The 17974-nt window shown below is 43.6% G+C and overlaps 1 protein-coding gene across 1 annotated transcript in view; it reads right to left on the minus strand.

Moving 5' to 3' along the window:
• The window catches only part of Atp8a2 (ATPase phospholipid transporting 8A2), a 466480-nt gene that overhangs the window by 415372 nt on the left and 33134 nt on the right, over positions 1-17974 (minus strand). The window contains exon 2 of the mRNA XM_070003097.1: positions 5036-5180. Coding sequence (XP_069859198.1) covers positions 5036-5180 — 145 coding nt within the window. The remainder of the gene's footprint in view (positions 1-5035; positions 5181-17974) is intronic.

Consider the following 17974-nt stretch of genomic DNA (forward strand, 5'->3'; position numbering starts at 1 on the left):
TAGCTCTGAGTGCAAGCCTCAGTACTAGCACAAAATGACTAAATAAAGAAAATCTAAAAGTTATATATACAAAAGGAAAGCAAGCTCATTTCACTTAAGGCACATAAAAGGATATGATATCATCTGTTCCCTAACAGGTGATCTATAGAGAAGCATAATAGACTGTGGTTGTAAAGTTAGAAGGATGAGTATCTAAAGGATGAACATCTTTTGGAGGTGATGACACTGTTTTAAAGCTGACTGTGGGGGGCATTGTTCTACTGTCAACTATAAATATGCCAAACAATGCTGAATTGTAACTTTAGTCAGTCAGTGCTAATGTGGAGCTTGAACTCAAGGCCTCAAACTCTTGCTTGACATTTTCCACTCAAGGCTGGCATTCTACCCCTTGCACCATAGCTCCACTTCTGGCTCTTTGCTGGTCAACTGGAGATAAGAGTTTCTTAGATTTGTCTACCCAGGCTGGCTTCAAACCTCAATCCTCAGATCTTAGCCTCCTGAAGATAACAGGTATGAGCCACTGGTACCCAGAAAATTGTAACTTGAAATGTTGAATTATATACTTAAACACTTAAAAGGAGACAGGAATGTTGAAATAGTACATTAATTACTATCCATTTATAGAGAATAAAGTTACTGATCTCATAAATTAGGCTCTTGAGAATCAATGCTTAGGAAAAAAATACTACTTCAGGAAGTGACCCTGTGGCTCAAAGTGGAAAAGAGCTAGCCTTGAGCAAAAAGGGCCCAGAGAGACCCAGGACCTGTGTTCAAGCCCTAAGACCAAAAAAAAAAAAAAAGACTACTTTACAATTCTTTACCATTATAATAATGCAAATTCATTAGTCTCAACTGTGGAAAATGTCAGTAAACATACCACAGCTCTCAGACACTGGTGGTATTATTACTGTCAATTACAAGACCAATAATAGCCAGTATCCATTGTTTGTTCAGGCCTATAATCCTAAACTACTCAGGAGGCTGAGATCTGAAGATCATGGTTCAAAGCCAGCATAGGCAAGAATAACTACCTGTGAGACTCTTTTTTTTTTTTTTTTTTTTTTTTTTTTGTCAGTTGTGGGGCTTGAACTCTGGGCTTGGGCGCTGTCCCTGTGCTCTTCAGCTCAAGGCGAGTGTTCTACCGCATGAGCCACAGCGCCACTTCTGGTTTTCTAGAGGTTTATTGGAGATAAGAGTCTCACGGACTTTCCTGCCCTGGCTGGGGCTGGCTTTGAACCACAATCCTCAGATCTCAGCCTCCTGAGTAGCTAGGATTACAGGCATGAGCCACTGGCGCCCGGCTCTGTGAGACTCTTTAACCAGCAAAAAGCTAGAGGTGGAGCTATGGCTGAAATGGTAGAACACCAGCCTTGAGTGAAAAAGCTAAGGGATAGCACCCAGGGCCTTGAGTTCAAGCCCTAGTACCAGCACAAAAAATAAAAATAAAAAAGAACAAGACCAAAGTTTAGAGAAGTATGTGCAGATATAGCCAAAGCACTTCTAGAAATTCATGGAACTGCCTAGAATTTAGAGTTCCTGTGAAGTGCTTTCCTTGGGATTACCTAACCCGCAGTCTACTGCAGAAGTCAAATTATTCATCTTTCCAGGCATGTCCTTGGTCCCAGCCTTTTTTCTTTTTTGTCTTTTTTTAATTTTCATTTTTATTGTTACTATAACTAGCCTGTTTCTTGAGTCACACCAGTTCTAAACGTTAACAGTGAGTGTTGAAATCCCTGTCCAGAAATGAACTCTATCACCTTCACCAGGCCCAAACACAACCTCTCTCCTCCATATCAAACTCCCAGCCTTTGTTTCTGCCTTGAATCAAAACACCAATTGCTGGGGTTGGAGACATGGCTCAGGTGACAGGGTGTCTGAGTGTAAAGCATCGGAGCCCCAGTCTTGCATGTAAAAAAGAAAACACCATTCACCCACAGAGACAAGATTCTAAGGCAAAACTGCAAGGTTTCAAAGCAGAAAGGGCTTGAGGTGAAGGAGAAAGTGAGCAAATTCTGTTTCAGAGAAATCGGGTCTCCTGAGGTGTTCAACAGCCAAAGAATCAGACATCCCTAATTCAGTAGACAAGTATGAGCCTCAGTAACTCCATGTGGTCCTATCGTTCCAAAATTCTTGACTCAAGCGCTCTGCCACTTGAGCCACATTTTCACTTCCAGCTTTTTGCAGGTTAATTGGAGATAAGAATCTCACAGATTTGTCTGTGAAGGCTGGCTTTGAACCACAATCCGAAGACTGAGCCTCCTTAGTAGCTAGGATTACAGGCATAAGCTACCAAAGCCCAGCTAGTACAAGCCTCTCATGGCTGGTTTCTTTTATTTAGTAAAACATCGTGGGTTAACCCATGTTGTCATATACATATTCTATCCGTTTTTCATTCTCAAAAAACATTCCATTGTATAGATATACCAGACTTTTATGTTTTCATTCATCATTTGACAGACATTTGGATTGACCATTATAAATAATGTTGTTATGAACATTTTGTACAAGTTTTGTGGGAGCCTGTTTTCATTTCCCTATGTTATATATAGCTTTGAATGATTTTCCTGGTCACCTGGAAACTTTACATTGAAGCCTTTCAAGGAATAGCCACACTGCTTTCCCAAGCCGTGGCACTAGTTTACGTTCCCATTAGCAATGTGTGAGGGTTCCACTTTCTCTACGTCTTTGCCAAGGCTTGTTATCCATTTTCCTGATTAGAGCCACCCCAATGTGTAAAGTAATTCACTGAAGTCAATATTCTGTATCTTAAAATAAGCCCATGCACTCTGAATTGAGGACTCAAGCAGCTATGCAAAAACTATACTTTTTAAAGAATAAAATATATTCAAAAGTCTTTTTCCTTTTTTCTGTTATTTTATTGTAAAGGTGATGTACAGAGGAGTTACAGTTACATAAGTAAGGAAATGAATACAATCAAAAGTTGTGGGGGGAGCCGGGCGCCAGTAGCTCATGCCTGTAATCCTAGCACTCAGGAGGCTGAGATCTGAGGATCTCAGTTCAAAGCCAACCCCGGGCAGGAAAGTCTGTGAGACTCTTATCTCCAACAAACCACTCAGAACACTAGCAGTGGTGCAGTGGCTCAAGTGGTAGAGCACTAGCCTTGAGCTGAAGAGCTGAGAGTCAGCATTCAGGCCCAGAGTTCAAGCCCCATGACCAACAACAAAAAAAAAGTTGTGGGAGGGGGGATGGATGTGTGTGTGTGTGTGCTCATACTGGGGCTTGAACTCAGGGCCTCTTTCATTCAAGGCTGGTACTATACCACTTAAGCCACTTCTGGCATTTTGATGGTTAATTGGCAATAAGAGTCTCTCAGATTTTTTTCTGCTCAAGCTCGCTTTGAACCTGGATGCTCAGATCTCCTCAGAGTCTTGAGCTGCTAGGATTATAGGTGTGGGCCACCAGCACCCAGCAAAGGTCATTCTTCTTTTTTAGGGGGGGGTGCGGTCGTGGGGCCTGGGCGCTGTCCCTCAGCTCATCAGCTCAAGGCTAGCGCTCTACCACTTAAGCCACAGCGCCACTTCCGGCTTTTTTCTTTTTTGCTTATGTAGTGCTAAGGAATCAAATCCAGGGCCTCATGCATGCAAGGCAAGAGCTCTACCACTGAGCCACCTTCCCAGCCTGCAAAGGTCATTCTTGAAACCTCAAATAATGCCAGCACAATCAACATTCCCATAAAAAATAAATAAGTTACTCCTTTCTCATCAATATGCAATATTATTCTTTTTTTGGGGGGGTCCGGTTGTGGGGCCTGAACTCTGGGCCTGGGCGCTGTCCCTCAGCTCTTCAGCTCAAGGCTAGCACTCTACCACTTGAGCCACAGCGCCACTTCCGGCTTTTTTCTTTTTGCTTATGTGGTGCTGAGGAATCGAACCCAGGGCCTCATGCATGCAAGGCAAGCACTCTACCACTGAGCCACCTTCCCAGCCCCAATACGCAATATTATTCTATCACAAATCCTATCAAGCCACAACAATGTCCAACAGCCAGTAAACAATGTCCAACAACCAGTAAAAACACTAATGGGCTGGTGGAATACACAAACACTTAACAACAACAAAGAGTTTTACCCAAAACTTTCAAGAAAGCACACTAGATTAGAATTCAGGTTCATCAATAATCTATGATCCGTCAATGAACTTTTCTGTAGAGCACGGTGTTCTGAATAGCTTACAGAGCTATGAGGTATGATCTAGGCCTGAAAGTTTAATGAAATTTGAAAATGAAATGCCTGTGTCAAAAATAAAAATAAACAATAAAATAACAAAACCAAAAAAGCTTTGTATGATAGAGACCATTTGCTTGCTAATCAGAGGGATGGGCTTAGTCTCCAGCTCTTCCATGAAGTAACTACAGGACCATAGGCAAATTATTTCTCATCCTTACGCTTCAGTTTCCTCATCTAGAGCTCAGAATGCCTGCTTCATGAGTTGATAGACTCTCATTGTTACCTTCTGCTAACTCTGGGTTAAATTTCCCAGCAAACAAACCTCTTGGCAAGTGTCATGAACCACTGAGGACTGAATGGGGAGTCCTCTGATGGACGTGCGGGATTCTCTTTTAAAGCATTTCCCCACATTAGAGCTGGGAACTACCACAGGACAGCTATCCACGAGGGGGAAGGGGATTAAAATGGGATCCCAGGGAAATTCTAGAAAGGCAGCCTGGGGGGACGAAAAGAGAAAAGTGCCACACTTCTGTGGGTGACATCAGGACAATAACTTCCTGAGGGCCCTGCAGAAGGGCTGGGCACAGCAGGAGGGGGGGCGGATGAAGGCAGGGATGGTGAATTCCCAGGACCCCATTGGCTGGGCCGGCTAGGGAGGTGAAGCGGGGCTGAGGTGCGGGCGCTGACGGGATGGAGAGGACCAGCTAGGTGTGTGTGTGCGCGCGCACGCGTGCGTGCCTGTGTGTGCGCGCGCGTGTGCGGGTGTGTGTGCGTGTGTGTAAAAGCTATCCTTCCCAGCCAGGACTCCACTGCAGCCGACCTGCGTCTCTGCGCAGCCTCCTCTCCTACCTGATCTGGTTGTCGCGGAATTTGTTGAGTTGCGGTTGGTTGAGGGAAATGGTGCGGGCCGGTGCCTCCGGCTGATCTCCAACAGACGTGGCCCGGGACATCTCATCCTCTGCCTTCTTGTAGCCGGCAGAAGAACGGACGGGTCCTGAGGAGACGAGGCACGGGGTAGGAAACAAAACACAAAAGAAGTCAGCCTCGGGCGCACGGAGGGAGGCTGGCGAGCGCGGGCTGCGTGCGAGGACCGGCGCTGGGAAGAGGATGCTCTCGGGCGAGGCTGAGGCCGCCCCAGGTACCTCAGGAGACGCGGTTGCCGCTGAGGCCGCCCGCCGCCGCCGCCGCCGCGGCAGACTCCGCCCCGCCAAGCCATGCCCAACCCAGCGAGGCCACGCCCACACCGCCGGCGCAGCCTCCCGCCTCCCCCCGCCCCTAGCCCGGCCGCCTGGGGTGGGGCGGGAGGAGTGGGAGGCGCGGGGAGGAGTGGGACGCGCGTCGTGCGGCCGTGTCCGCGATGGCGGGGGGCGGGCGGCGAGTCTCCCTCCCCGCAGGGGCGCAGGGGCCAGTCAGGACCTCTGGACCCCAGATTATGAGGCCAAACCAGAGAGACACCTTCACCTGGCTAAGGATCTCCTTCAGTCCCAGGAATTGCTCTGCGGGCCTTGTGCGCGTTTGGGTCGCGCTCAGGTGAAAGGCCACTGGGAGATGCCCCGAGTCCAGTCGTCGTGGAAGGGGATTTGTGTGTTTGCTGCCTGAACTTTCCCGCCGCCGCCTCAAGGCTAGCGCTCCACCACCACCTGATCCACAGCTCCACTTCCTACTTTGGGGCTGATAATTGTCAGTAAGAAGCTCACAGACTTTCTTGCTTTGCCTCCTGAGTAGCTAGGATTACAGGTGTGAGCTACCAGCACCCGGCTGCACAAGAACGAACGAAAAGAAAAGAGAAAAGCAGACAGACAGACAAAGAGGAGAGAGAGAGAGAGAGAGAGAGAGACAGAGAGACAGAGAGAGAGAGAGAGAGAGAGAGAGAGAGAGAGAGAGAGAGAGAGAGAGAGAGAGAGAAAGAAAGAAAGAAAGAAAGAAAGAAAGAAAGAAAGAAAGAAAGAAAGAAAGAAAGAAAGAAGAAAAGAAAGAGTCCTTTTCCCTGTGGCAAAGGCTTCCACCTCGAGCTGGAAGGACCTGGTTGCTTTTCTCCATAGATTTGCCTGATCTCAGGAGTGTAGAAGCTAGGGACCCACTGCATGAGCTTTCATCTCTTTCTTAAGTTACTGTTTCTGTGGTTACCACACATGCCAGCCTGTCTCCTAAGATAAGATCGATTTCAGTCCTGTAGTGAAGTCTGTCTGGAGCGCTAAACTTCCGATCACCTTACCTTGGGGAGGTGTCAGCCTGGAGAAGGATGTGCATACACACACTCACACCCTGTGCTAGAATTGTTACATGCACCCTCACAAAGTCATTACCACTTCTCCAACCATGTAGGATGCAGAGGAGAGGACCACCTTCCTTGAAAATTGACTTTTGGAGAGAGATTCTGGAGAAATGAAAGGCCTACGGATGGAACTTTATCTTGCTCTCCATAAATATAGTCTATCTAATACCTGACAACTTTTTCACCTATCAAAGAAAATGTAATGTTACCTGTCATTTAGAAAACTTAACATCTTACTGGAGTAAACCATCACTTCCCACTTAGAAAGAAAACTGGTCATTGTTATGAAGAAAATTTTAAAAATAAGGTTTTGGCAAAATTATCTTCTTATAGAGAGTATAAGGATTACAATCTTTAACATAAGAGGAGGGTAACCAAAATGTAAAAGAGCTGACATACTATCTTGAAATTTGTTTGATAAGCCTGGTGGGGTGGGGGGGTAAAGCCTTTCGGTTCACCTAAGCTAGGGCATCTGGTGAGTACAGTGTTGACATCAGAGTTCATGGCTACAGGCCAAGTTCACTGACTTTATTGTTGTTGTTGTTGTTGTTAATGTGTGATACAAACAGTTACAATTCCATAAATCAGGTTATGAATGCAGTGTTTCTTGGTCAATGGCACCTCCTCCTTCGTTGACTCGTTTTTGTGTGTGCATGGCACCCAGGCTGTTTCCATTGCAGGCCTGATCCCCATCTCTTTCCCTATTGTCTAACTAGTTGTCCAGGGTTTTTCTATCCAGACTACTGGCCACTGAGCCCCATGTTTATGGTCAACAGGAGTAGCAAGAAGCAAGAGTCCCACTTTTCCCACACTGGCTAACTCACCAGCTCTGGTTCTTGGACTTCCATCAGGGTAAGTGGGGTTTGTTAGTTTGTTTTGATTTTGATTTTTGTTGTTGTGTTGGGAATGAACCCAGGGTTTTGTATAGGCTTGGACAAGTGTTCTACCACTGAACTACACTACACCCCCAGCCTAGGCTGAGTTTCAAAGCATTAAAGACAGATGGAGAATATTTTTACAACAAGGATTATATAAAAGTGTTGTGGCTTTTTTTTTCTCTCTGCCATTTACCATGTTTTGTTTCCCCCCCCCCCCACAGCATTTATCATTACTTAACATTATTTACTGAAAGTCTGTCTTCCTGTACCCAAAAGTGTAAGATCCAGGACAGCAGGCATGATGCTTGGTCTGCTGCAGTGACCTCAGCTCCCACAACAGTGCCTGGCACATAATGGCCACTCACATTTGCTGGTAGAATATATCATTTTGGGCCAAGTCATATAATGGATATCTTTGAGTGCCTCCAGACAGAGCTGTAGACATACACACACACACACACACACACACACACACACACACACACACACACACACAGCCCCAAATACAACACCAACACACTAGTTGGGATCAAAATAGTTCACTTCCAGAATTGAACTCACCTAAGGCTGTTAACTCCTCTATGCATGTTATTCTCTTCTCTCCCTTGGTATCACCAAGGGAGCTCCTACTATTTCCTAATTCCTAGACCACACCCTCACAAATTTCACTGTTACTGTTCCCTTCTTGTTTCTTTCTCTTCCTTTTTCTTTCTTTCTGTCCTTTTTTTCTTCCTTTTTTCTTTCTTTCCTTCTTTCATTTCTCTCCTTTTCTTTCTTTCCTTCTTCCTTCCTTCCTCTCTTTTTTCTTTCTTTCTTTTGTAGTGTAGGTCCTGGGATTAGAACTCAGAGCCTCGGTGCTGTCCCTGAGCTTTTACACTCAAAGCTAGCACTCTGCCACTTGAGCCACAGCTTTTTGGTGGCTAGAGATATACTTTCCTGCCCAGGCTGGCTTTGAACTGTGCTCGTCAGATCTCAGCCTCCTGAGTAGCTAGGATTATAGTTATAAGCCACCAGTGCCCAGCTTATTTCTTTCTTCAAAAAAAAATTTTTATTATCCTTAACTAGTTGTACAAAGGAGTTTCCATTTAATATGCCCCTTTGTGAATACATTTCATCTTGATCAATGTCACCCCTTTCATCATTCTCCCCCATTTTTCCCAACCCCACCCATCTTCACATACGTATATTGAATGTTATGATTGCATTTGCCTACGCTTTCTCTCCCCATTTGTCTACCAATCTCCACTCCAACAACACATAATTCAGCATCCTGCTACTCATTTTGTTAAAATGTAAGTTAGTTGTTCAAAGTTACACCATTGGAATCCTCCCCTGCATATATCATACTTTTTAATCTGTTTATATATGCACATGCTTTTTTTCTAGCCATGTTTTCTTTCTTTTTTGTTTGTTTGTTTGTTATTTTTCGGTTGTGGAGCCTGAACTCTGGGCTTGGGCGCTGTCCCTCAGCTCTTCAGCTCAAGGCTAGCACTCTACCACTTGAGCCACAGTGTCCCACTTCTGGCTTTTTCTGCTTATGTGGTGCTAAGGAATCGAACCCAGGGCTTCATGCATGCAAGGCAAGCACTCTACCACTGAGCCACTTATATATGCACATGATGCTTATATGTTTACACATATATTTATAATTTAGATCTAACTTCCACATATAAGAGAAAACACACATTCCTTGTCTCTCTGAGACTGACTTACTTTGCTTAACAATTTTTTCCAGGTCCATCTATTTCCCTGAAAATGACATAAAATTCAATTGGATATATATACCACATTTTATTAACCCTCTCATCTGTTGTGGGGTATCTGGGCTATGTCCATAACTTGTCTATGGTGAATAGTGCAGCAATAAACATGAATATGCAAGTGTCTTTACTCTATCCTGACTTGTAATGCTCTGGGTAGATGCCCAAGAGTGGTATCACTGGATCATAGGATAGTTCTACATTTATTCTTTTGAGGAATCTCCAAACTGTCTTCCAAAGTGGTTGTACCAGTTTAATTCTCATCAACAGTGTAATAGGGTTCCACTTTTCCCACATCCCCACATTCCCTTAACATTGTAAGTAATGCTAATGAGAAGCCATAACTGAGAGTCACGTTAGAAACTGCTGGAATCCCAAAGCAGAAGGTTTATGTCCTGACTTCAAAAACCCCAAGTAGTTTAAGGCACTTAAAACTTAAGTAGTTTAAGTTATAACCATGATTACAGCTGATTCAAGTGAGCAACAGTTTATGACAAAGTAGTTAACAGTACTCTTGAAAGCCAGGTGCTAGTGGTTCATGCTTGTAATCATAACTACTTAGAAAATTAAATCTGAGAATCATTGTTCAAAGCCACTAGGGCAGGAAAGTACATGAGATTTTGATCACTAATTAAGCAGCTGGAAGTATAGCCCCAGACTTGAATGAAAAAGCCAAGCAAGAATGTAAAGCCTCTGTGCTGGCACTAATTAATTAATTTAATAATTTGATTAATTAACTAATTTAAAGAATTTGTACATAAGGTTAACAGGGGGACAACAGAGCCTATGGTCCAGTAGCAAGATGATGAAGGCATGAATTAGCTGGAGAAATGAGTGATGGGGGTGATTATAGACATAAGAAATATTTTAGAAGTAAACTTTTGGGGAGAGTGGAGATTGAATGTGTGAACCACAAAATGGAAGGAAATTAGACAATGAAATTTGAAGAAGACTAGGAAAAAAGGAATACTTAGGAGTAATAAAATTGGAGATAATAATAAGGCAGACACCTTGGCTCATGCATGTAACCTGAGCTACTAAGCAGGCTGAGATTTGAGGATCAAATCTTGAAACCAACACAGGGAGGGATGTCCATGAAACTCTTATCTCCAATTAACCTGCAAAAAGTTAGAAGTAAAGCTATAGCTCAAATGGTAAAGTAGTAACCTTGAGCAAAAAAGCCAAGCAAGAATTCAAAGACCCTGAGTTCAAGCCCCAGTACAGCACACATGCATACACACACACACACACACACACACACACACACACACACACACACACACAGAAAATAAAACTTGAGGCCAGGCACTGGTGGCTCATGCCTGTAATCCTAGCTACTCAGGAGACTGATATCTGAGGGTTGCAGTTCAAAGCCTGCCTGGGCAGCAAAGTCCTTGAGATGCTTATCTCCAATTAACCACCAGAAAACTGGAAGTGGCGCTATGGCTCAAACGGTAGAGCATTAGCCTTGAGCTGGAGAGCGCAGGGACAGCGCCCAGGCCCAGAGTTCAAGCCCCACAACCAACAAAAAGGAACAAAAAAAGGAAAGAAAACTTGAATATTGGTTAATTAATATCAGGGTAAAAATATATGGTCACAAATAAAAGAGAAGTAAAGTGAAACAATATCTCCCCAATAGCTCCCAGGCACCAGTGCTCAACTTGCTATGCTTAAACAGGGCCAGAGTTGGAAATTTTTATATCAGAGAGAAGTAGTTCATAGTGCTCTCTGTTGCAAGACTCAACTTCCTTATATTTCAATGGCTCACCTTGACCTACCCCTGCATTTTCAAAATAACACAAATTTGTATTGCCTAAAGGAAAATAAAACAAAATCTTATCCCATATATAGCAAAGTACATTAGCATGGTTTCAAATTCAGACTCTTAAGTCAAATCCTGAGTTAATGCATTTTGCAAATACCACCAAACAAAACAAGAGTATATGCTTACAACTCCCCCATATAAATAGGTACAGTGTCAGCAGACAGTGGAAGTTCAATAAATATCTATTAGTTGTGGGGGAGGAGAAGCACAACAAAAGAAAGGGAAAGGATTGAAAGAACAAGGGTAACAAATAGACTAGCAGTAAGTCTGATCCTATAAAATGGAAATGCATACAACAGTTAATGGCCAAAACTATGAAAGAAGGTACTTGTCTAGCTCAGAGCTTAATCCCCAGCACACTAAATAATATCTAGTACATGGAAGGTTATCGTTAAGTACATGTCAAATGAAGAAATAAAAGTCTAATGTAGTCAGGCACTGGTGGCTCATGCCTATAATCCTAGTTACTCAGGAGGCTGAGATATGAGAATTATGGTTTAAAGCCAGCCTGGACAGAAAAGTCTGTGAAACTCTTATCTCCAATGAACTACTCAGAAAAAGCAGGAAGTGGTACGAGAGCTCAAGTGGTAGAGCACTAGCCTTGAGCAAGAGAAGCTCAAGGACAGTATCAAGCCCTGAGTTCAAGCCCCAGGACCGGCAAAAAAAAAAAAGTCTAATGTAATTAGTACCTTAGTTGGAGGGATAGGTGACATTTCTGGAGGGATAGGTGGCATTACTGGAGTTTGACCTTGCCTAGGTTCTTATCCTTTAGCTTTTTTGCTGAAACCTGGTGTCCTACCACTTGATCCACAACCTCCACTCCTGACTTTTTAATGATTAATTGGAGATAAGAGTCTCACAGACTTTCTTACCTGGGCTGGCTTCAAACTGTGATCTTCAGATCTCAGCCTCCTGAGTAGCTTGGATTACAGGTGTGAACTATACCAGTGCCTGACTGTAATCAGTGCCTTTTGAAAGATGTCCCTGCCACTGATCTAATGGATTTCTCCTTCATCTGGGTATTGAACCTTTCCCCTTCCACATACAAGCCAGAGTCTATACCTAGGTAGCTACATCATCCTACTGTAGCTCTTTGGAGGACTAACAATGGTTACTTGATCAAAATTAGGCTGTTACAAATCTTTCTTCCAGGAACCAGCAAGAACCATCTTTATACCTGGATGACCTATGGATAAACACATTCTCTGGGTCTCTAGAGTGCCTCTTCCTCTTGCTAAGGGAGTCAGGAGGCAGAAAAGGAGTTTCCTATTGAATCTTTTGTAGGGAGAACCTATAACTTTTTGGATCTTAAATCTAGTTCCCTCCTTAATCTCAGTTGTTTTGGTGGGTTTGGGGTTTCCATTATACTGCGATCAATTGCTCATAACTAACTCCCAACTAACATAATAAAAGAACCTATTTTTGCATTGGAAGATAGAAGAGCAAGAAAAGTGAGAGATGGGCCACCAGAAAGCTGAGATGTGAGGATCATGACTTAAAGCCAGCCTAGGCAGGGAAGTCCATAAGATTTTTATCTACAAGTAATCAGCAAAAAGCTACAAGTGGTAGAGCACTAGCCCTTAAAAGCTCAGGGACAGCACCCATGCCCTGAGTTCATGCCTCAGGACCAGCACCCACACCACATACACACACACACACACACACACACACACACACACACACACACACACACAGAGATGAAAAAAGGAGAAATAAATTATTATTCATGTATAGATCACCCCAGATTGCCAAGTGTTTCGATGTCTGACCCAGGTGACATTAGGTGGAGGCAGGAAAGGCTTTATGCCAATACCTGGGCTGGTTGACTTGAATGAAACCTATAAGACACTGAAAGGTGACAGGTAAAGAATTCCTGTCATCCTCCTCTCTCTAGAATTTTTTGCCATGGCTGGAAAAAGAAGTGAATGGCAATTAGAAAAAAATAACAACAACCAAAAAAAGAGCCAGGCTCAGGTCTATATAATCTTAGCTATTAAGGAGGCTGAGATCTGAGGATTGCAGTTCAAAACCAGCCAGAGCAGAAAAGTTTGTGAGACTCTTACCTCCAATTAATCACCAAAAAACTGGAAGTAGAGCTGTGGCTCAAATGGCAGAGTGCTAGCATTGAGTATGAAAGTTGAGGCCCTGCCCTGAATTCACGCTCCAGGACTGGGAAAGAAAGAGAGAGAGAGAGAGAGAGAGAGAGAGAGAGAGAGAGAGAGAGAGAGAGAGAGAGAGAGAGAGAGAGGAGAGAGAGAGGCAGGCAGGAAGGAAGAAAAGGAAGGAAGGAAGGAAGGAAGGAAGGGAGAGGGAGGGAGGGAGGGAGGGGGGAAGGGAAGAAAGAAAGAACAAAGAAAAGGGAGGTGATAGAGAATACCCCCTGCCGCCTGCCCAGGAGACCACAAATAAAATGATGGGTGGACATTGTCATAGGACATGCTGATTAGCTATTGCAGGACCCTAGGAACTCCACACAGAGCACTGGAGAAACAGGGACACCCACTCAGCTGCTCCAAAGCTCTGGCATTCCTATTTATCTCTTTACTCAGGGGGCTGAGCAGTAGTATGTTTTTGTTATACTGAATCACACAAATTCTCCATGTCAGTCATATGAGTGTGTCGCCAACAACACAGACATGGAACTCCATGGTTAGGAAACAGGGGCAATAGATCTTTCCCTGGCAGGTAAGCACATAAAGTCAGGATGATAGCTCATTTCTACTCAACACATAAACTAGTTCGATGGAAATTATGTGTTTAAAAAAAAAAAAAGAGCCAGACACCAGTGGCTCACGCCCGTAATCCTAGCTATTCAGGAAGCTGAGATCTGAGGATCCTGGTTCAAAGCCAGCCGGGGCAGGAAAGTCCCTGAGAGTCTTATCTCCAATTAACCACAGAAAACTGGAAGTGGCACTGTGGCTCAAGCGGTAGAGCACCAGCCTTGAGCTGAAGAGCGCAGGGACAGCACCCAGGCCGGGAGTTCAAGTCCCACGACCAACAACAACAGCAACAACAAAGAATAGTCCTGCTGGACACTGGTGGCTCACACCTGTAATCCTGAAATCTGAGGATAACAGTTCGAATCCAGCCCGGGCAAGAATGTCCATGACATTCTTATCTCCAATTAACTACTCAGAAAAAGTTGGAAGTACACTGTGGTTCAAGTGGTAAAGTACTAGCCTTGAGCAAAAGAAACTCAAGAACAGCAACTAGGCCCAGAGTTCAAGATTCAGGACTAGCAAATACAATAAAATAATAATCCTAGCAGGTTTTTAAAACTCCTTTCCAGGGGCTGGGAAGGTGGCTCAGTGGTAGAGTGCTTGCCTGGCATGCATGAGGCACTGGGTTCGATTCCTCAGCACCACATAAGAAGGAAAAAAAAAAACTCCTTTCCAGAAGTGAAGGTGTGGCTTAAGTGGTACAGCACTAGCCTTGTATGGAAAAGCCAAATGAAAGCACGAGGCCCTGAGTTTAAGCCCCATTACGAGCACATAAAGTTAAATAGCCAGGCATCAGTGGTTCATGCCTATAACTTTAGCTACCCACGAGGCTGAGATCTGAGGATTATGGTTTGAAGTCAGCCTAGGCAGGAAAGTCTGTGAGACTCTTATCTCCAATTAACCACCAAAAGCTGGAAGTAAAGCTGTGTCTCAAGTGGTAGAGTGCTACCCTTGAGGGAAAAAAAGCTCAGAGACAGCTCTCAGGCTGAGTTCAAGCCCAGGACCAGCATAAAAAAGCATAATAATAAAATAAAAGATCCTTTCCTAACTAATATTATAGTAATATATTTCTCATATTTCTTAATTTACCATTTATTGGAAAATATTTTGATATATATCCATAAATAAATATTAAAATAATAAACTAGCTCCAAAGAAGTTAAGAACTTAAAAGTAAGGAATTAAACCCAAAATGAAAGGGCAACAATGTTCAACAAGAAATGTACTCACTACCTTATGTATGTAACTATAACCCTCTACATATCACCTTGACAATAATATTAAATTTTTTTTAAAAAACACAAAATCAAAGTAATAAAAATGAAGGCAAAGTATTACATTTACTTGCTTACATTACTTGCTTTAACTAATAAAAAAATTTCTTCTTCCAAAACTTTAGTATTTTCCCTCAACTCAAACTCTTCCAAACTTCAAAAAATGTGCAAGGATATTTAGCCTATTTTCCTAACAAAGTTTTACTATCTCAAAGCAGAGATCTGGAAGAAAATAAAACACCCTAATCTTCCCTCCTAAGACAGTCTATAACTCATTCATAACCTTTTTTTTTTTTTTTTTTTTGTCAGTTGTGGGCTTGAACTCTGGGCCTGGGAGCTGTCCCTGAGTTCTTGAGCTCAAGGCTAGTGCTCTACAGCTTGAGCCACAGCTCTACTTCTAATTTTCTGGTGGTTAATTGCAGATAAGAGTCTCACAGATCTTCTTGCCCAGGTTGGCTTTGAACCGTGATCCTCAGATCTCAGCTTCCTGAGTAGCTAGGATTACAGGCATGAGCCACCAGCTCCCAGCTCACAATCTCTTAAACAGTAAAAAATTACAGTACAAATTGAATCACAACTAATTTGGATATTATTATATGACAAAGAATTTATATGGGCCTGGTATGGTAGCACACATCTATAGTATCGGGTATGTTGTGGCAAGAGGATTGGGAGTTTGAGGGTATGTGCATGCACACACACAAGAATTTATCTGGTCTTTGACTTGGATTCCTGGAGCTTCTAAAGCCTTGAAATTTCCTATCTAATAGGAGCATAGCAGCATCTTCGACATTCACAGTAGACCTAATGTGCATACCTGGGCTTATGCTAAGAAGACAAAATCAAGATAGGGTCCTTACCCAGTTTTGGTAGCTTTTCTGGTCACTCAAGGAAAACTAACCGTGTGACTACTGGGTTGGGCTTTGAATCAGCTGAATCAGCCTAACCTCCCTACCTCTAGGTTGACTAAAGATTTGTGTTCAATCATACAACCAGTGACCCCACTAATAATGTCTACATAGTAAAACCAAATAAAGAACTCTGGACACCAAAGCCCAGGTGAGCTAACCGGGTTGTAAATTCACCATGAAGTTATCACTCTATGTGTTTTTCTATTGGGTTGGTCCTGGCTCATCCCTTATAATAAAACTAATTATACGGATAGCATTTTCTTGAACCTCTGAAGGGGTTGAAGGACTCAATTTCATATCCAGTTGGTGAGGAGGACAGTTTTGCTTGGGAAGCCCTGAGCTTGTGGCTGGTGTCGACAGAGAGCACAATGCATGGAAGACAGGGTTCTCACTGGTGAACTTGAAATCATTCTGGCCAGTTAGTATTAGAATTAAGAACTCTTGAATGGTCAGAACCCAAAGGAAATCCTTACCAACAATCACAGAACGTCTAAGCCAAGTACCAGTGGCTCACTTTAATAATCCTAGCTTCTCAGGAGGCTAAGATGTGAGGATCATGGTTCAAAGTCAGCCAGGGCAGAAAAGTTTGTGAGATTATTATCTTCAAGTAACCATTAAAAAGCCAGACGTGGAGGTATGGCTCAAGTGGTTGAGCACCAGCCTTGAGCAAAAATATTAAGGGAGAGTGCTCTGGCCCTGAGTTCAAGCCCCAATCCTGGTACCAAAATAAAATAAAAACAAAACAGGGCTCTGTTGAAAGGATGAGCACAAGTTTAATGCAGCTGCTAGGCCATTTTTTGGTAGGGGACTTGAACATACACAGATTTTGGTATCTACCTCCCTGACCACTCCCTCTTATTCTAGAAGCTCCAGCCATAATGGCCTTCTCCCTATTCTTCAAAGACTTCAACTCTCTTCCCTCTCCAGGGACTTGGTACCTTGATGTCTCTCCAGGGACTTGATGCCTATCTTTGCTTGTACCCAGAACGCTCTGCTCTGGTCTTTGTTTTGCTAATGCCTTCCTGTCATTCAGACCTCAGCTTAAATTTCACTTCTGCTTGGGGAAGGATTACTGTGTAAAGCATCGACCTCAGCTATGCCTTAAACACTGCTTCCTTATCATTCCATGGGATTTGTCTGCTCCTACTTTGTCTTCCAACATGTGTGTGTGTGTGTGTGTGTGTGAGAGAGAGAGAGAGAGAGAGAGAGAGAGAGAGAGAGAGAGAGAGAGAGAGAGAGTGGGGGGGGGAGCGCACGAGAGAGCGCCAAGGGTGGCTCACACCTGTAATCTTAGTCAGGAGGCTGAAATGTGATGATCGGAGTTCAAAGACCGTCCAGGCAGTAAAGTGTGAAACTCTTGTCTCTGATTAAGCACCAAAAGGCTAGAAGTGGAGCTGTGGCTCAAGTGGTACAGTGCTAGCCTTGAAGGGAAAACAAACAAACTCAGGGATAGCACGCAGGCCCTGAGTTCAAGCCCCGGGACCAAAAAACAAAAAGCATGCAGAGAGAGAGAGACAGAAAGACACACACAGAGAGAGACAGAGAGACAGAAAGAGAGACAGAGAGAGACAGAGACAGAGAGAGAAACTAAAGATTAAATTCCTCCAGGCTTTGCACTTGCTATGCAAATAGTCTACCACTGGAGCCATGTCCCCAGTCCTGTGTTCCATCTTTCAACCAAAGCTTCAGAAAGATAATGTCCATGCTCACCTTTGTCCCTTCTGTCTCCTCAGGACATATTTTATAGCTGAGTGAACACAAAATTTCACATTCTGCCTTAAGCAGACAGAGGAAAAAACACCTCCTGATAGATAATTTGGTAACTTAATCTGATCCCATTTCCTGAGGAGCCCCTCCAGAGACGTATGGAAGAAATGGAAATGTCTACTTGGTTGAGACCTGAGCCCAGTTCTGAAAGCACAAGGGAGGAAGCTGCTTTCCCTTCTCTCTTGAATAGAGATGTGTCAAATCCCAGATCTCCTGACCCCTCCTCTTGCTGCTCTCTTTTCAACACTGCTGCATGGGACGTGATCAATTATACAGGACTTTAGGCATTCACACACAGACTCTTATCTCCAATAAACCACCAGAAAACCCAGAGTGGTAGTATGGCTCAAGTGGTAGAGCATTCACCTTGAGCTGAAG

The sequence above is a fragment of the Dipodomys merriami genome, unplaced genomic scaffold, assembly GCF_024711535.1.
Source record: "Dipodomys merriami isolate MVZ:Mamm:240054 unplaced genomic scaffold, mDipMer1.0.p SCAF_6, whole genome shotgun sequence".
Taxonomy (NCBI): Eukaryota; Metazoa; Chordata; class Mammalia; order Rodentia; family Heteromyidae; genus Dipodomys; species Dipodomys merriami.